At 41.4% G+C, this 20,559-nt stretch overlaps 2 protein-coding genes across 3 annotated transcripts in view; one reads left to right on the top strand and one right to left on the bottom strand.

Moving 5' to 3' along the window:
* Positions 1-20,559, bottom strand: part of TMEM116 (transmembrane protein 116) — a 129,681-nt gene that overhangs the window by 50,660 nt on the left and 58,462 nt on the right. The gene's annotated exons all lie outside the window — the stretch shown is intronic.
* On the top strand, positions 8,955-12,937 carry LOC136395696 (disintegrin and metalloproteinase domain-containing protein 1a-like; the record flags this gene model as incomplete). The annotated part of the gene is made up of 2 exons (XM_066370896.1): positions 8,955-9,368; positions 10,181-12,937. A coding segment is annotated over exon 2 (2,421 nt), but the record flags the coding sequence as incomplete, so codon positions are not given.

The following is a 20,559-nucleotide window of genomic DNA, read 5'->3' as shown; positions in this document are numbered from 1 at the left end:
AAACAGACCATGAAGTGGTCATTTTTTTATAGAACAGGGAGTATATGGGCATCACTGCTGCTGAGTGTAGTTCCTAATTAGTACTTCAAGAGTGAGAAATGTGTTTATTCATGCAACATGTTCTCATAATCTCAAAGTCTGGGGGTACTCAAGCATTACTGGAAAAATGGAAAGAAACCTTGTAGGAAACAAAAGAAAGAAATGCTGAAACCACATTTCTTCTAGTAATGCATTTGCAGTCACCTAATAATTATGAGCTGAGTGGTAATGCAGACAATTTCGCATGAAAAAATAGAAATTTAGGAAGGCAGAGAGTCAATGCCAGGGGACAAGAGAAAAGGCTCCCCTTGCGCCCTCCACTGACCCCTTATCCACTCAAAGCCATCCTTTACTGTTCCATGGACAAATTAGGTCACTGTAAAATTACATAGACACAAATAAATACAGCAAATAAAGCAAAGGCTAACAATTAATTCTTTGCTTTCTAAAAATGAGAATGGATCCCAACTTTCAGGTAATCGATGTGTCTGGATCTAATGAAAGCTCACAAGACAGGAATCTCTTTACAGGAAAACTAAAACAGCTGCAACAAAATGATATCAGCACATCAATTGCCCCAACTATTGAGAGTCTACACTGAAGTATTTACATTTTCTATAAAGAGGTGCCTAAAATAAGGACCTGTTAGGTTTCGTCATGAATTTTTCCAGAACAGATACAATTTTTTTTTTTCATTTTTCCGAAGCTGGAAACAGGGAGGCAGTCAGACAGACTCCCGCATGCGCCCGACCGGGATCCACCGGGCGATGCTCTGCCCCTCTGGGGCGTCACTCTGTTGCATCCAGAGCCATTCTAGCGCCTGAGGCAGAGGCCACAGAGCCATCCTCAGCGCCCGGGCCATCTTTGCTCCAATGGAGCCTCAGCTGCGGGAGGGGAAGAGAGAGACAGAGAGGAAGGAGAGGGGGAGGGGTGAAGAAGCAGATGGGCACTTCTCCTGTGTGCCCTGGCCGGAAATCGAACCCGGGACTCCTGCACGCCAGGCCGACGCTCTACCGCTGAGCCAACCAGCCAGGGCCAGATACAATTTTAATCCCCCTATATTGTCATGGTAGGTGTTTTTATAACCACTGTAAAGATATAAAAACGTTTTACAAACCACCCAAGCCTAAGAAAAAACAACAGAGCACCTCTCCTAAGCCCTGGGAGAGCTCTCTTCTCCTTCGATGCTAATAGTATGGGTGCTGTGTAAGCTTTGAGTTGTGTGTTCTTCCAGCCTAACAAACGCAACCAGGAAGAAGTTCCTGAGTGCAAAAAAGTTACCCTTTTGAAAAGAAGACAGTCACTTTCCTTCTGACTGGTGAGCTTTCACGCTCACATCCCTAAGTCCCAGGTGTCAGTCTTTGGCTGGTTGGTCTTAGTCATGGAACTTCATTCACTTCCTCAGGCCTGGGTATCCTCCTCAGGAAGATGGCCACACAAAGGATGTCGCTCACAGAGTAGATGGCAACATGTGTGCTGTATCTAGTGCCGTGCCTGCCATTCAGGGGGTGCTCAAATAAATGCTGAGAAGATCTATACCAAACGTGATGATCAGTGTAAGATTGTGCTATCAAGCATATGTTCTTTGGCGATGATAAGATTTATCCAGGTCAGGTCGTAACACTGAAGTTCCTTTATACCTATTGCATTCTGACCTACCTTATGGTCATCTGAAAACATATTCTATTTCCTCTACTAAATTGTAGATCTCTGAGGGGCAAGGAGCAAGATTTGGTTAATATGGCAGTTGCTGTCTTGGGCCCAGTTATGGGTAAGACTGGTGGGGATTATATTCTTTTCCTCAGAGCCCCACTCAGGACCATCATGGCATTAAAAGTGATCATACTTCTTGGAACCTAAATCAAGGATTCTTGCTTTCTACCTCTTCTGACCATATCCTCAGTCCTGATGTGCAGAGGGTTCAGTACAGATCTTGCTCATCCCAGGCCTTGCTGTCTAAGTTTGATGCCTCTTACAGAAGTCTAAGTAATAAGGGACTGATACATGTTGCCACTGATCATTCATTCATTGATTCATTCATTTGTTCATTCATACATACGTGCATTCATCCATCCACCATTCAAATATAAAGGATAAGTCAAAACATTTTCTGAAGGTGTTCACCCTCATGAGTATTCACAGAAATGCAGATTTTATAGCCACAAACAGATATTACTATGCACCCACAAGATGGACTAGAAGATAGAATATTCCAAGTATTACTGTGGAAGAATGGGCACGCTCATAAACGGCTTTAGATATGTAAACGACTATGTCATTTTGAAATAGTGCTCTCTATTTCCTAGTTAAATTGAAGTCTTAAGCGAATATCTTATCACTTAGCTATTTGACTTATAGGCAAACCCCTGGAAATTTCTGCTTTTTTTTTTTTTTTTTTGTATTTTTCTGAAGCTGGAAACGAGGAGGCAATCAGACAGACTCCCGCATGCGCCCGACCGGGATCCACCCGGCATGCCCACCAGGGGGCGACGCTCTGCCAATCTGGGGCATCGCTCTGTCGCAACTAGAGCCACTCTAGTGCCTGGGGCAGAGGCCAAGGAGCCGTCCCCAGCGCCCGGGCCATCTTTTGCTCCAATGGAGCCTCGGCTGTGGGAGGGGAAGAGAGAGACAGAGAGGAAAGAGAGGGGGAGGAGTGGAGAAGCAGATGGGCACCTCTCCTGTGTGCCCTGGCTGGGAATCGAACCCGGGACTTCCGCATGCCAGGCCGACGCTCTACCACCGAGCCAACCGGCCAGGGCCGGAAATTTCTGCTTTTTTTGCATCATGTTACTGCACAGTTATAGTTTTAGAAGCCCTCTTCAGCCTTGGCTGGTTGGCTCAGCAGTAGAGCATCGGCCTGGCGTGCAGGAGTCCCTGGTTCGATTCCCGGCCAGGGCACACAGGAGAAGCGCCCATCTGCTTCTCCACCTCTCCTTCCTCTCTGTCTCTCTCTTCCCCTCCCAAGCCAAGGCTCCATTGGAGCAAAGTTGGCCCAGGTGCTGAGGATGGATCCATGGCCTCCGCCTTAGGCACTAGAATGGCTCTGGTTGCAACAGAGCAACGTCCCAAGTGGGCAGAGCTTCGCCCCCTGGTGGGCATTCTGGGTGGATCCCGGTCGGGCGCATGCGGGAGTCTGTCTGTCTGCCTCCCTGTTTCCAACTTCAGAAAAATACAAAAAAAAAAAAAAAAAAAAAGAAAAGAAGCCCTCTTCAGAGTACTGCAGAAGAAAAAAAACGTGTGTTCACAGATAATGGTTGTTAAATTGAATAGATCCACACAAAAAAAATACAGTGTAGAGCAACAGAAGGGAATGAACTAAAGTAGCACACAAAAATCCTTAAGTAAACTTAAATACTGTGTGGAAAAAAGCCATATACAGTGGTCCTTCATTTATCACAGGGATTAGGTTCGAGAACCTCCCACGATAGGTGAAAATCCATGAAGTAGCGACCTTATATTTTATTATTTACATATATTTTAACACTTTATAAACCCTCCTCACATTCTTATAAATCTTTCCCACACTCTTATAAACACTTCCTATACTCTTTTTTTTAATTTTTTTTATTTTATATATCTATTTACAGGGACAGAGAGTCAGAGGGAGGGACAGATAGGGACAGACAGGAATGGAGAGAGATGAGAAGCATCAATCATCAGTTTTTCGCTGCGACACCTTAGTTGTTCATTGATTGCTTTCTCATAAGTGCCTTGACCGTGGGCCTTCAGCAAACTGAGTAACCCCTTGCTGGAGCCAGCGACCTTGGGTCCAAGCTGGTGAGCTTTGCTCAAGCTCAAGCTGGTGACCTTGGGGTCTCGAACCTGGGTCCTTCCGCATCCCAGTCCAACACTCTATCCACTGCGCCACCTCCTGGTCAGGCACTTTCTATACTCTTAAACCTAGGTAATTTTAACATATAAAATTCTATATGGGTACTCACCAATGAAAGTAATATGTTTTAAGAAATATTTTAAATATTTTCATATTGTTTTCAATTTTTAGGCTAGAAAATGCTTATTTTACCACAAAAATAATTAAAATAATAAATATAAAAAATACATATATACTGCAAAATCCCACTATACAATATAGTGGAAAATCCACTATACAAAATTGGATATATATAATTTAAAAATCTGCAATACAGTGAGACTGCGAAAAGTGAACTGCAATATGGCGAGGGATGACTGCAGACTGTATAAACACTGCTTTCATATGGATTCAGATGAAGTTAAGCTGTAAAATGAGGAGCATTTCCAATATGTTTAAATAAAGTCCTCTAGAAATCATTTGCTCCATATCAGCTGTTGTAACACTGGCAAAATAGTCACATCATTTTTTTGGAAATATAGAAATTAATCAAGTAATAGAAACATCAGTTTGTTCATTTAAAAACAATAAAAAACAATAGGCCCTGCTCAGTTAGCTTATTTGTAAATGTCGCCCTGGCATGAGGATGTCCTGGGTTCGATTCCTGGTCAGGGCACATAAGAGAAGTGACCATCTGTTCTCCTCCCCTCCTGCTCTATCCCTCTCTTCCCCTCCTGCAGCTATAGCTCAACTGATTTGAACACATTGGCCCCAGGCGCTGAGAATTACTCCATGGAGCTTCTGCCTCAGACACTAAAAATAGCTTGCTTGCTGAGCAATGGCCCTAGATGGGCAGAGCATAACACTAGGGGACTTGCTGGATGGGTCCCAGTTGGGGTCATGCAGAAATCTGTCTCTTTGTCTCTCTTCCTCTCACTTAAATAAAAAAAGAAAAAACCCACTAGAACCAGAGTAAAGAGCCTACACTGAGAATAAAAGAAGATATTTGCAAATTACATATCTATTAAGAGATTAATAATGTCCAGAATATGTAGAGAACTCCTAAGCCTCAAACCAACAACCTGATTCAAAAATTGGGCAAAGGACTCAAATTAACATTTCTTCAGAAACAAGATACACAAATGGCCTATAAGCACAGGAAAAGATACGCAGTATGACTAATCATTGGAGAAATGCAAATCAAAACTACAATGAGACACTATCTCACACCCATTATGATGGCAACTATCAAAAAATAAAACAGACAGAAAAAGCAAGTGTTGGAGAAGATGTAGAAAACGTCGAAACCCTTGTATACTGTTGGTGGGAATGTAAAATGGTATAGCTGCTGTGGAATACAATATGGTGGTTCCTCAAAAAATTAAAATAGAATTACCGTATGATCCAGCTATACTACTTCTGGGTATACACCCCAGGACACCTAAAACAAGGTCTTGAACTGTTATTTGTATGTCCATGTTCATAGCAGCATTATTCACAATAGCTAAAACATAAAGCAACTTAAATGTCCAATGACAAACAAATGGATGAACAAAGTATGGTTTGTACATACAATGATTCTATTCACCCTTAAAAAGAAAGGAAATTCTGCAACATGCTACAACATGAATGAACCTTGAGGACATTATGCTAAGTGAAATATGCCAGTCAAAAAAAGACAAACAGCCTGACCGGGCGGTGGCACAGTGGATAGAACGTCAGACTGGGATGCGGAAGACCCAGGTTTGAGACCCCGAGGTCGCTGGCTCAAGCAAGGGGTTACTCGGTCTGCTGAAGGCCTGCGGTCAAGGCACATAAGAGAAGGCAATCAATGAACAATTAAGGTGTTGCAATGCGCAACGAAAAACTAATGATTGATGCTTCTCATCTCTCCGTCCCTGTCTATCCCTCTCTCTGACTCTCTCTCTGTCTCTGTAACAAAAAAAAAAGACAAACACTAGCCCTGGTCAGTTGGCTCAGCGGTAGAGTGTCAGCTCCACATGCAGAAGTCCTGCGGAAGTCCTGGGTTTGATTTCCGGCCAGGGCACACAGGAGAAGTGCCCATCTGCTTCTCCACCCTTCCCCCTCTCCTTTCTCTCTGTCTCTCTTTTCCCCTCCCGCAGCCAAGGCTCCACTGGAGCGAAGTTGGCCCAGGTGCTGAGGATGGATCCATGGCCTCTGCCTCAGGCGCTAGAATGGCTCTGATTGCAGTGGAGCAACGCCCCAAATGGGCAGAGCATCACCCCCTGGTGGGCATGCTGGGTGGATCCTGGTTGGGCATATGTGGGAATCTGTCTGTCTGCACCACCACCCCTGCTTCTCACTTTGGGGAAATAAAAAAAAAAAAGACAAACACTATGATTCCACTAGAGTAGTTAAAAGCATAGACAGAAAGTAGAAAGGCAGCTGCTAAGGGTCGTGTGTGTGTGTGTGTGGGGGGGCACAGAGTTTCAGTTTTAAAGATGAAGAGTCTAAAGATGGATAGTGGTGATGGTAGCACAACATTATGAAGGTATTTAAGACTACTGAATGTATACCTAAAAGTGGATAAGACAGTAAATTTTGTTATGTGTGTTTTGACACAATAAATCAGAAGAGCTGGACTGGTGGCAGCGCAGTGGGCAGAGCATCGACCTGGGACACTGAGGTCCAGTTTCGAAACCCCAAGGTCACTGACTCGAGCACGGGTTGCCAACTTGAGTATGTGATCATTGACATGAGCCCATGGTTGTTAGCTTGAGCCCAAAGGTTGCAAGGCTTGAAGCACAAGGTCACTGGCTCGGCTGGAGCCTACCCAACCCTATTAAGGCATATATGAGAAGCAATCAGTGAGCAACTAAAGTGCCACAACTACGAATTAATGCTGCTCATCTCTCCCTTTCCCTTCCTGTCTCATTCTCTGTTGATTAAAAAAAAAATCGAAGAAAAAAGTGAAATACTTCTCCACTGTAAGAGACACCAACAAGAGAATGAAAAGCCAGGCCAGAGAATGAGAGAAGATATTTGCAAATCGTATCTGAGAGAAACTAGTACCCAAAAAATATTAAGGAGTCTTACAACTCAATAAGAAAAAACACCTGATTTTACGAGGGCAAAGCATGCAAACAGACATTTCTGCAAAGAAGATATAAATGACCAAAAAGAATATGAAAAGGTGTGTAACATCATTAATTATTGGGAAATACAGGTCAAAACTATAATGAGATACATCGTCACATCCACTAGAATGGCTATAATAAAAAAAGTAGACAATAACAAATATCAGGGAAGATGTGGAGAAACTGGAATCCTCATTCATTGCTGGCAGGAATATGAAATTGTGTAGCTGCTTTGGAAATACCTGGGCAGTTTCTCAAGTAGCTAAACATAGAGTATCATGACCAAGCAATTCCACTCCTAAGTATCTACTCAGGAGAAATGAAAACATATGTCCATACAAAAACTTGTACTCAAATGTTCCTAGCAGTATTATTCATAATAGCCTCAAAGTGGAAACAACTAAAATGTTCAGCAATTGATGAATCAAAAAATAAAATATTGGTGTATCTGCACAAAAAGAACATTATTTGGCCAAAAGGAAAGGAAGTACTGATACCACAAGACTAATCTACCACAAGGCTAATTCTTGGAAACATTATCCTAGGTGAAATAAGTCAATCACAGATATTACCATATGCAGGATTCCACTGCTATGAAATGTCCAGAATAGACAAAATCATCCAGCTAGAAAGTAGAGTAGTGGTGGCTGTGAACTGGGGTCAAGTTAGAAAGGGGTGTGACTGCTAATAGATACCAGAGTTTTGCTTGAAAGTGAGAAGATGTTTTAAAATTTTTTTTTAATTATATTTATTGATTTTACAGAAAAGAGATAAAGGCAGGAGGGAGGAAGGAACAGGAAGCATCAACTTGCAGTTGCTTCTTGTATATGCCTTAACCAGGCAAAGCCCTGGGTCTTGAACCAGAAACCTGAGCATTCTAGGTTGATGCCTTATTTACTGCGCCACCACAGGTCAGGTTTTTTTTTCTTTTTTAAGGTGAAGTTTATTTTTTATTTTATTTATTTTTTTAGATTTTATTTATTCATTTTTAGAGATTGGAGTGAGAGAGAGAGGAGGGGAGGAGGAGCAGGAAGCATCAACTCCCATACGTGCTTTGACCAGGTAAGCCCAGGATTTCGAATCAGCAACCTCAGCATTCCAGGTCGACAGATGTTCTTGAATTGATTTAATGATAGTTGCATAGTTTTCTGAACACACTGCAAACCACTGGCATATATACTTCAAAAGATGATTATGGTATGTGAATTATATTTCAATAAAGGTGTTATTAAAAGGCAAGTAAAATAAAATTACACAATCCTGAGATGCATATTTAGAAAGCAAATCGAGGAGATAAAATGACGAAGTAGCTACGATAAAAGACAGGGTCATGATTCCTCTGTGGCAGGAAGGTTTGTGATTGGTAATGGCACATGGGGACTTCAATGGAGCTAAAACTACAATTACTTAATCAGAGTTGTACTTATATTGCTTTCTCCCTCTCTCTCAAATATACATAAAAGTAACCATCTTTACCATTTTTAAGTGTGCAATTCAGTGGCATGAAGTACATTTACATTGTTTTGCAAATGTCATCACAATCCACTACCAGAACTTTTCCATCATCCCAAACTGAAACTCTTTCCCATCAAACAGTCCCACTATTCTTTTTTAATTGATTGATTTTAGAGTGTGGGGGGGGGGGAGAGGGAGAAAGAGAGAGCAACATCTATCTCTTCCTGTATGTGCCCTGAGCATCAAACCTGCAACCTTTGCAGATTGGGATGTCGCTCTATCTACTAAGCACTCAGACCACTGAAATATCTGACCATGGCCAGTCCCATTGCTCTTTTCCCCAGCTCCTTGTAACTGCTATTTCACTTTCTATTTCCATGAGCTTGATTATTTGAGAAACCTCATGTAAATTAAATCATAACACTTCTGTCCTTCTGCATGTGGGTGAGTTCTCTTTTAAATAATTTAAAGAAAAATATATTTGTTTTATTCACATTTTATAATAGAGCTAAGATTCAAAATTTAAATTTCAGAAAAAAGTAGTGATACAAATTGGAACAGAATGCATATACATTTTCAGTTTCATTATGAGACATGGAGGAGAAATTGGACTGGAGAGTGATGGGGGCAAAGAGGGGAGGTTTTATAAAGATGAGACATTATAACATATAATGAGATTGAATTCAATGAACAAATAGATGTTTAAGATATAAGTCAGAAGTGACAACTGGAAAAGTAAAGTCCATGAGAAATTGAAAGGGAAGTAAGACCCCACACACAAGTAAGAGGACTGGCCTTACATTGGAGCATGGACAATTTATCCACCAGAGTTGGAAAATTTAGATACAGATGGACTCATGTGGTGTCTACATATGGAACTACTCAATTGCTTTTATATTTCTCAGTGACATATGAGGCAAGACAACATTAGGAGAGTGAACTGAACAACAAAATGTAAGAAGGAGGTACGTTTTGAGATCATGGAACTGCCATTCGTCAGCACAGTTGCAGCACAATTTGGGTTTTACTAGGAATATTTTCAGCCTTTCAGGGCAGACACGCAGCAAGCACAATCAAATAACCTACAACTGATGAGACATCACAGCACACTTACCTGGAAGTCACTTAGTCATTCAATGAGTAATTCTAGTTCATCTACTCTTGAACCTAGGCATATAAAGATAAACTAACAAAAGTGGGCACTGGACACATTTTCTAACACAGGGAAGACTTTTAGGACACCTAGTCTTCAACTGCTATAATCTTAGGATACCTGTATGTATCCAGAAAAGGGTGTAGGCGTTACCAGTCTATGTACCTATGAAAATCACACATATGGCTGCTCTGTTGGCATTTTCCATACACATTTTTGACAGTGTTATAAATAGAACTCGAAAAACTGAATTTTGATAATGTTAAAAAATAGCAGTATTATCCCTTGCTCCATGGTCACCAGCCCATTTGGGTCTATTTTGGGGCACAGAGAAGCCAGCACATTGCCTTATCTAACAGTCCGGCTTATCACTATAAAGCCCCATTGAGGAGTCAAGAACAGCCTGAGTTGTGCTGCCCACGCGTTACAGACCAGGAGTTTCACAAGAGAGGAAATGGGCAATGGAGGTGCCCACCAATGATCTTCAAGCCCCCTGGTCTGGAACATTAGGAGTTAGCCGAGCAACGGACACAGGAGGGCTGGGGGAGGGGTGTTCTGTGTGGCACAGTTGAGGAAGGCATGGAGGTTTTGTTCCCTTTCTCAAGGGGCAATCTTGCATTTTAGGATTTGCAGTCCTTCTTCATGATTACATTGCCACCGTGTCAAAGGACTTTACCAAGGATCACTGAAACATGCTGTGGAGGAAGTCACAGAGAAAGGACAATAACTGAAGAAAAACAGAGACTAGAGAAGACACAGCCAGAGGTTGGCAGTAGGCACCCTTTCTGCAGCCAGCGTACATGGGAGTTAATACCTGTGACTAAGGGTCTGCGTATCAAGGACCGCGGCTGCTGATAGGCCCTGTGTCAGCCACTGATTCACTAAGGTCGCGTCAGTGCCTCCTGCCTCTGTGAGGAACGTGCCTCCTCCTTGTCTTCCCTACAGAAGAAGCAAGTGGTTATGAATGAGACTAGCAGAGTGCTTCAGACTTGGGCTCCCCAGATGAAGGACTTGAGGCTGGGACTGGTGCCAGGATCCTCATGTGTCAGGTTGGGGACGGTGCTGGTGTTGGTGCTGAGTTTGCTGCCTAGCTTGTACTGTGACCTGGGATCGGTATATTACTCTTCTTATGAAATAGTCATCCCCAAGGCTCTGACTGTGGAGGGAAGGGAAGACCCAGGGGAAAAGGCATCCTATGTGATCCTGATGCAGGGCCAGAAACAGCTGATTCGCCTGCAGGTGAAGAGAGACTGTTTTGTCCACAACTTTCCAGTCTTTAGCTACCACAAGGGCATCCTGGGACAAGAAATGCCTGTCATCTCACATGACTGTCACTATGAAGGCTACATAGAAGGCGTCCTGGGTTCTTTTGTTTCTGTCAATGCCTGTTCAGGCCTCAGGGGCATCCTGATTAAGGAGGGAAAAGCCTATGGCATCGAGCCGATGGACTCTTCAAAACGGTTCGAACACGTGTTGTACACCGTGTCACATCAAGCTCGAGTCTCCTGCAGTGTCACCTCCAAAGACAGCCAAGAGGTGTCCAGCAGCCGGCCACAAGGGACTGCCAGGCTTCCCGCCGGGCTACAGGCGCTGTCCTACTTGTGGTCACACACCAAGTACGTGGAGATGTTTGTCGTGGTCAACAACCTGCAGTTCCAAATGTGGGGCGGTGACGTCAGTGAGACAGTCCAGAGAGTACTGGACGTCATTGCCCTGGCCAACAGCTTCACTAGGGGAATCAACACAGAGGTGGTGCTGGCTGGAATGGAGATTTGGACCGAGGAGGACCTCGTAGAGGTCCCCGCGGACCTGCAAGTTACACTCGGGAATTTCAATAGCTGGCGACAAGAGCAGCTCCTCCACCGTGTGAAGCACGATGTTGCCCACATGATTGTCGGACAGCGTCCTGAACAGGGTATGGGACACGCATTTCTCGATGGTGCCTGTTCCAGTGGCTTCGCGGCAGCTGTTGAATCGCTCCATCATCAAGATCTCCTCCTGTCTGCAGCGCTCATGGCCCACCAGCTTGGGCACAACTTGGGTATTCAGCACGACCACTTGGCCTGTATTTGCAAAGAGAAACACTTCTGCCTCATGTATGAAAATATCACCAAGGAAAGTGGCTTCAGCAACTGCAGCTCTGACTACTTCTACCAGTTCCTCCAGGAACACAAAGGGGCCTGCCTGTTTAACAAACCTCAGCGCAAAGGCCGCTTGCGTAGGGCTGATGTGTGTGGAAATGGTGTGATGGAGGGCGACGAGCAGTGTGACTGTGGTAATCTTTGTAGGAATAACCCATGCTGTGACCAATCATGTAGGCTGAAGGATAAAGCACAGTGTAGTCCTGGACCCTGTTGTAATCTGTCATGCCAGTTTTTACCAGAGGGAACCAATTGTCGTCCTGCTCAAGGTGTCTGTGACCTCCCAGAATATTGTAGTGGTACCTCTGGAGAATGTCCTGCAAACACGTACATGCAAGACGGTACAACATGTGGTTTGGATTTCTGTGTTGACGGTGAATGCCGTAGTCAATCAGTTCACTGCCAACATCTTTTTGGCCCGTTTGCAATGGCTGCCCCAATGCAGTGTTATATCATAAATGAGGCAGGGAACAGGTTTGGACACTGTGGCCCTCCCACTTCTAGTAACCCAAACTATGTTAAGTGTAACGATGAGAATAAGTTTTGTGGGAAAATTATGTGTACAGGTGTTGAAGAGCTACCAGAAATCAAACCTTTTCAGACACTAATCCAGATTCCGCATGACCAAGACTTCTGCTGGAGCATGGACGCCTATGACACTAATGATATCCCTGATGATGGAGATATTAACTTTGGCACTTCTTGCGGTCCAAACAAAGTCTGCGTGAACTACTCCTGCACTGATTCTGCTGTGTTCAACTACGACTGCATACCAAAAGATACGTGTAGTGGGAGAGGAGTCTGCAACAATTTAAAGCACTGCCATTGTGAGGCTGGCTATGCGCCCCCTAAGTGCGATACTGAAGGTAATGGGGGCAGTGAGGACAGTGGTCCCCCTGGTAATTCAAGTCAAGAGCCAGAAGGAAGTGGAAGTCACACCACTATCAAACCTATGAAACATGAAAAGAAGTTAGACAATATGATCATATCATTCTTTATACTTTTCGTCATACTATTAGCAGTTTTAATTATTAGCATGTGCGTCATTTGTAGAAGTCCAGAAGAGCCCACAAAAGAGGGTCCAGAAGGGGCTACAGAAAAGCCCCCAGAAGAGAAAACAGAGAAAAAGGAAGAAGAAAGGGAAGAAGAAAAGAAAGAGGAAAAGAAAGAAGAAAAGGAAGAAGAAAAGAAAGAGGAAAAGAAAGAAGAAAAGGAAGAAGAAAAGAAAGAGGAAAAGAAAGAAGAAAAGGAAGAAGAAAAGAAAGAGGAAAAGAAAGAAGAAAAGGAAGAAGAAAAGAAAGAAGAAAAGGAAGAAGAAGAGGAAGAAGGACAAGAGGAACAAGAGGAGGAAGAAGAAGAAGAGGAAGAACCAGAAGAATAAAAACCAGTAGTGGGAGGAAGAAGCCACATATATGAAAAACCTCAAGCACTGAGTAGGAACTAGAGGCTTAGAGATGCAATAGTGAAGTGAGAATCGATTGTTCTAGTGGCTCTGACCAGGATTATAGTCTATGAAAATATACTAATGTGGGAAGAGAGATTCTCTCTCTTTTATTATTCATTTCAGTAAGTTAGGTTTTATTTATTTAATATATTAAATATTTTACTACGTTTGCTTTTTCACATTTCATTTGAACTCTTCACATGCATTTTTTTATATCAATGTCTTTGTCTTGAGCCAATTTTTGCAATCACCAGAAACTTTCTCAGAACATGCCATTTTTCATCTAAGTTGTTGGACATTTACTACACTATGTGCCTGCATTTATTACTGTCACTTGGAATTTTATTTCAACTAACAACTACTTATTAGGTAGTTTGTTTATGTGATCGATTGTTCTAATTTAATGAATATAAATATGCATTCATGAAATGAGTTTTTAAATCCAAAAAGAAATAAAATCCTGTTCAGATTAGACATATTTTTCAAATTCCATGTGGTGTAGTTATTGAATTTATTTTGTTCTGGGACTCTCTGGGAGGGACTATCTGATAAAGCAGAAGACCTGACTGTCCCAGGGACAAGAGGCCAGTGTTTTAAAATCTGGCAAATGTGCCTGACCAGGCGGTGGCACAGTGAACAGAACTTCAGCCAGGGATGCAGAGGACTCAGGTTTGAAACCCCAAGATCACCAGCTTGAGCACAGGCTTATCTGGCTTGAGCATAAGCTCACCAGCTTGAGCGTGGGATCACAGCCATGACCTCATGGTCACTGGCTTGAGCACAAAGGTTGCTGGCTTGAAGCCCAAGGTTGCTGACTTGAGCAAGGGGTCACTTGCTCTGCTGGAGCCCCCAACCAAGGTACATATGAGAAAGCAATCAATAAACAACTAAGGTGATACAACAAGGAATTGATGCTTCTTATCTCTCTTCCTTCCTGTCTGTCCCTATCTCTCTCTCTCTCTCTCACACTAAAAAAATAAAATAAAATAAAATAAAATAAAATAATAAAACCTGGCAGATGTGTAACATGACTTGTGTATATTCAAGTTATTACTTGCCAGTATTTCCCTGCCCTTCCTATAGCCATACTCCCTTTTTACCTAAAAGATTTCTTCTACAGCAGCTTTCATAGCCCTTCCTATTTACTAATCTTCCTGGGATGATTTTCAGTCATCCAGACATCTCATGCTTGATTAACATCAGCTAGAGTTAGAAAATAAATTTATAATAACTTTGTAACAGAATAGAGGCCCTATCACAGTGCTGAGTACATGTATGAAATTAAATTTTTGTTTTTGCTATTTTTCTCTATTTATTGAAATTAATAACTTGTTGACTAATAGCAGAAGGAACCTCTCCAATTACACATAATGGGGCTTGGGAGGTTGTAGAAACTTCTCTGTGAAGAGAGCACAGAGCACATATAATATTAACATTATTCATTATGTGCAGGATCTGTGTTAAACACTTGATATTCACTGTCTCAATTTAATCCTTCAAACTGATCTATGAAGCCTTCATCGTGTACATAAGGAAACAAACCACAGAGAATTTGCTTTAGATCTAGTAAGTTGTAAAAACTGCACATCTCCTGAGGCATGACTCAGTCTACACTCTCCACTACCATATGAGCCTTTCCCCAGGATGCTGAGAGCCCCAGTTCAAAACCCAGGAAGTTGCTGGGTAGAGTGCAGGCTTGTTGGCTTGAGCATAGGCTTACTAGCTTGAGCTCAGGGTCGCCAGCTTGGGCATGGGATCGTCAATACGATCTCAAAGTCTCTGGCTTAAGCCAGAAAGGGGTCACTGGCTCATCTTGAGCCTCCCAGTCAAGGCACATAGGAGAAGCAATCAATAAACAGTTAAAGTGAAGCAATTATAAGTTGATGCTTCTCATCTCTCTCCCGCTCCTTCCTGTCTCTCTCTCTCAAAAAGACACTCATGCATCCTTATGACCACTATTATGTTTTAATATGTTTAAAGGCCATTTTTTATATTTTAAAATAATTGTCTATTCCTTTTTCTATCAAACTTTTGGTATTTTTTCTCCTCAACTTCCCCCCCGACACCCCCACCCACCCTGTGTCATTGAGGTACAATTTTTTTTTTTTTGCATTTTTCCAAAGCTAGAAACAGGGAGGCAGTCAGATAGACTCCCACATGCGCCCGACCGGGATCCACCTGGAATGCCCACCAGGGGGCGATGCTCTTACCCTCTGGGGTGTCGCTCTGTTGCATCCAGAGCCATCCTAGCGCCTGAGGCAGAGGCCACAGAGCCATCCTCAGCACCCGGGCCATCTTTGCTCCAATGGAGCTTTGGCTGCGGGAGGGGAAGAGAGAGACAGAGAGGAAGGAGAGGGGGAGGGGTGGAGAAGCAGATGGGTGCTTCTCCTGTTTGCCCTGGCCAGGAATTGAACCTGGGACTCTTGCACGCCAGGCCGACGCTCTACCACTGAGCCAACCGGCCAGGGCCAAGGTACAATTTACAAATAAATTTATATATTTAAAGTGTACAACCTAATGAAGTGGTTCTCAAACTTTTTGAAGTCAGGGCTCATTTAAAATCCTACAAATAATTATAGGCGCACTATATACAAATTTGAGAAATATGTTATAATAATTAAGCCAAATAGTAAAGAAAAAAACATATAAAGTGCAAGCATGCTTTTATGGTAATTAAATGAAATAAATACAACAAAATTAAATTTATTCTGACATTAAAAAACATTTTTATGTTACATTTTTTGAGTTATGCTTTTTAGAATTCATAAAAAAGATGGGTTAAAAAATAAGAAAACAACAAAAAAGTATCTTTTCATATATATAGATACATTCTTAGTAAGATTTAGTAATTTCGGCAAGTCCCAGCGCAAATGTGTTAAGTTTTTTCATTCTTGTGTTTATGAGAAACATGAGCCTGATGTGTCCTAGCTATTTCTTCAATGTTTGGGCCTATATTTGAAAGGCAAACTCTCATTTCTTCATCAATATGTTGAAGAATTCCTCTCTTTTTATTCTTAATTGTGTTGAGTGCAGAAAACCCCCACCATACATATCATCTTAACTCTACACCAAACAAAGGATAGAAGAAACTTGCCTCCAGTATTTCCGGGGAACATGGGGGGTAGTGTAAACAATCCAGCACCATAGCTTAACAGCATTTTGCAACCTAATTAGGCAAGTGAGGTGGGGGGTTGGGCAGACTATCAGCTTATAGCCAATTCCCCATACCTCTGTCCCCCAAAAATCTAAACTCCAAAAACCCTGTTGGTTTTTTGGTCCCCAACAGACACATATTTCTCTGGAATACCATAGGGCGCACCTGGAAATCTTCTAGGGTGTACCAGTGCGCTCTGGCACACACTTTGAGAACCACTGACTTAATGATTTGACATGTGACACTGTGAAATATTTATTGTGAATATAAATTTTCTAAAAGGCAAAGGACCTAGAATAGTTAAAATAATTTTAGAAAAGAATAACAAGGGAGGAACCACTCTATTCAATTTCAAAGCTGCATGGGATTGGTAATAGAATAGATACACAGGTCAATAAAACAGAATAGAGAACCCATACATGTACGGCCTACAGATTTTTGACAAAGGGGCAAAAACAATTGTGTTGAGGAAGGCCAGTCTTTTCAACAAATGGTGCTAGAAAATTAGGCGTACATGGACAAAAAAAAAAAGAACCTCAATGTAACCTTCACATTTTATTAAAAAAATTACCTTAAAAGAGATCATAGATTTAACTGTGAAATATTAAATTATAAAACTTTTTAGAATAAAAAACATAAAACATCTTCAGGATTTAAGGCTTGAATTCTAAAACACAATGCAATATGTAGATCATGAATTATAGACATGCACACTTGAAACCTATATGATCCTATTAATGTCATTCCAGTAAATTTAAATAAAATAAAAATTTCCTTACATTACATTTAAATTGTGTAATATGAGGGATAGGGGAATGGCAGCAATTCTTCCTGGTTAGCATAACTCATCAGTGTTTTGTGTTTATGATAATCCTATGTAGTTAATCCAAATATTTAGATATTTAAAGACTACAAAAGAAAAAAAAGTTACAATTTGATGTAGAAAATAAATAACATTTTCTACCTAAAAGAAAATCTGGAACAAATACATTAAATTCATAATTGAAAGAGGACTTTAGCCTTATATTTAATTTTTTTTAGTCTTTTTCTTTCCAAGTGACAAGAAGGGAGATAGACAGACAGACTCCTGCAGCATGCACCCAACTGGGATCCACCTGGCAACCCCCATCTGGGGCCATGCTAGCACCTGAGGCAGAGGCTCCATGGAGCCATCCTCAGTGCCTGGGGCCAATGCACTCGAACCAATCAAGTCAAAACTGTGGGAAAGGGAGAGGAAGAGAGAAAGAGAGAGAGAGAAGAGGGAGAGGGGGGAGCGGAGCATATGGTCACTTCTTCTGTGTGCCCTGACCAGGAATCAAACCCAGGACATCCATACACTGGGTCAACACTCTACCACTGAGCCAATTGGCCAGGGCAATTTTTTTAGTCTTTAAAATAGTTTTATTGATGTATAATTAACATACTATAAAATTTACCATTTAAAACTTAACAATTTTCCCTGGCTGGATGGCTCGGTGATTGGACTATATATAATATATATACACACAAGTGTATTTACACCTACATATACAATGGATTATATTTAGCCATAAAAAAGGAAATCTTGCCATTTGCCACAATATGGATGAACCCTGAAGGCATTGTACCAAGTAAAATAAGTCACACAGAGAAAGACAGATATCATATGATCTCATTCATATGTGGAATCTAAAACAAACAAAAAAGACCTCACAGAGAACATATAAGTGGTTGCCAGAGGTGTGGGGGAAATGGGTGAATGTAGTAAAAAAGTACAAACTTCCAGTTATAAATAACTCCTGGGGATATAACTATAGTTAATAACACTATATGCTTGGAAGTTTCTAGGAGAATGGGTCTTAAGAAAAAAAAATTGGGCCTGCCCTGTGGTGGTGCAGTGGATAAAGCGTCGACCTGGAACGCTGAGGTCACTGGTTCAAAACCTTGAGTTTGCCTAGTCAAGGAACATATGGGAGTTGATGCTTTCTGCTCCTCCCCCTTCTCTCTCTCTCTCTCTCTCTCTCTCGCCTCTCTAAAATGAATAGAAAAAAAAAATTAAAAAATAAATTAATTAAAAAAATTAAAAAAAAATTGGCTCTGGCCAGTGGCTCAGTGGATAGAGCATCAGCCTGGCATATGGATGTCCTGGGTTCAATTCCCACTCAGGGCAAACAGGAGAAGCGCCCATCTGTTTCTACACCCCTCCCTCTCCACCTCCTTTTTCTCTTCCCCTCCCACAGCCAGTGGCTCAACTGGTTTGAGTATGGCATGGATCAATGAGGATAGCTCCATCAAAGCACTATGGCCCCAGGTGTTAAACATAGCTCAGTACTCAAGCACTGGCCCCAGGTGGGGTTTCCAGGTGAATCCCGGTCATGGTGCATGAGGGAGTCTGCCTCACTATCTTCCCTGCTCTCATCTGAAAAATAAATTAAAAAAAGAAAAAAGGGAAAAAAATTGTGACTGTGTGGCAATGAATGTTAACTAGACGTGATCATTCACAATATATATAAATATGAATTATGTTGTAAACCCAGAATATGTCAATTATATCTCAATAAAGATAAAAATAAAAGAATAGGCTTAAATTATGAACTGTGGACATACCAAAAGATAAAATTTTTCAAACTCATGTAATGCTGTGCCTTCATTGTGGGCATGACTACATCCATATGAGGTTATGATGATATGATCTGGATTTTCAGTAAATTTTTTCTAATTTCCCTTTCACTGGACCCCCAAGAATGGAGTTGGGTCTGATTCCACGCTATAAGGATATTTCCAAAAGCATTCCTACAGAAAGAAGAAAGGACGTCAGGTCAGGTCAGGTGAAAGGAGAGAGATGGCTTGTCCAAGTCCCCCAGTGGAGCATGTCACATCCCTGGATTCCAGGAACATTAATATTGGTAACATCCAAATGTGTTCTTTTCACATTGTAATTCCCCTTTGTTTTCCCCAAATCTGAATAAAAATCTAGAGCCTGGACTTGGCAGTGCTTGGAGGAGAACTAAGGGAAGGACCTGGATTTCTGATGGCCTGAGGCAGCACAGAAAGGGCAATAACCACACAGAAAAGCCAGGTAGAGGGTAGCTATGGATCATCATTAGAGTTTTTTGGGGAGCAGCTGACTGGGTCATGAGTGACCAGAGCTTTCAAATATAATGGAGATGAAAGGATATACTTCCTAGAGACAGATACACATAATGCAGAATAAAGGATTGTCATCTGATCTTTATAGGAAATGCTGACCATTGAACCTGGAGTTTTAACATGCTGAGTCACCCCTGCTCAGTCCTGCCATATTAAAACTTGTCCTTCCCTTACCATAGTCTATCTTAATGGGGTTCAAACTTCATTTGGGGGAGATGAGGTTTTATAAACTTTTTATATTAAAATTTATTTTGTCTTTATAATTATTATATCTGTTAGACTCGATTTTTAAATTAAATTTATTGGAGTGACATCAGTTAATACAACTATATAATACATCATCCATATACTGTTTTGTGTGTTCACCACCCCAGGCATTCTATAAACTTTTTATGACTTACTTGTCTGTTTATAAATATTTAGCATTATTGCATCTGAGCAAGATTTTGGTTGTGTTAGGGAATGGCAAGAAGCATCCTGCTCAGGGAATGAAACTGGCCCTATATTTTAAGGCTCGCTCTGGTTAAATCATTCACTAGTCAACATTTATTAAGCATCTACAATGTGCGGGACTAACAGTACTGAATAAGGTGGCAACCTGCCAATCCATGATGTCAGCATGTAATAGGAGAAAAGGCATCATTATCAATAATGACTACACAATTTGAGGATTCATAATGGTCAATTAAAAATAAAAACAATTCCCCCCCAACAAATATAAAATTTACTCAAAATTAGAAAAATTCAAATTAACACTGAGATGCCACTTCTCACTTATCAGGTTGGCGAAAATTAAAATGCGTAGCATAGCAACATACTCTGTTGCTTAGACTGTGGGGATACAAGCACTCTATTACATTGCTAGTAGGTATGCAAACTGGCAAAACCTTTCTGAAGGGGAATTTGGCAATATCAAACAAAGTTACACACTTAGCACTTACTGCCTTCCCATTTCTAGGAATTTGCCTCCAAAAAATACATGTGCGTAATGTTGTTTGTTGTTGAATGTGTGTAATTTCAAAATAATATAAAAAACCCTAAAAGCCCATACATAGGAGAATGATTGAATAAATTGGTACATCCACAAAATGGAGTACTATGTAGTTGTAAAAAAAAATAAGAAAGATCTCTATAA

This window comes from Saccopteryx leptura, chromosome 2, assembly GCF_036850995.1.
Source record: "Saccopteryx leptura isolate mSacLep1 chromosome 2, mSacLep1_pri_phased_curated, whole genome shotgun sequence".
NCBI classification, from domain to species: domain Eukaryota; kingdom Metazoa; phylum Chordata; class Mammalia; order Chiroptera; family Emballonuridae; genus Saccopteryx; species Saccopteryx leptura.
The sequence above is the reverse complement of the archived record's forward strand: the minus strand, read 5'-3'. Positions and strand labels throughout refer to the sequence as shown.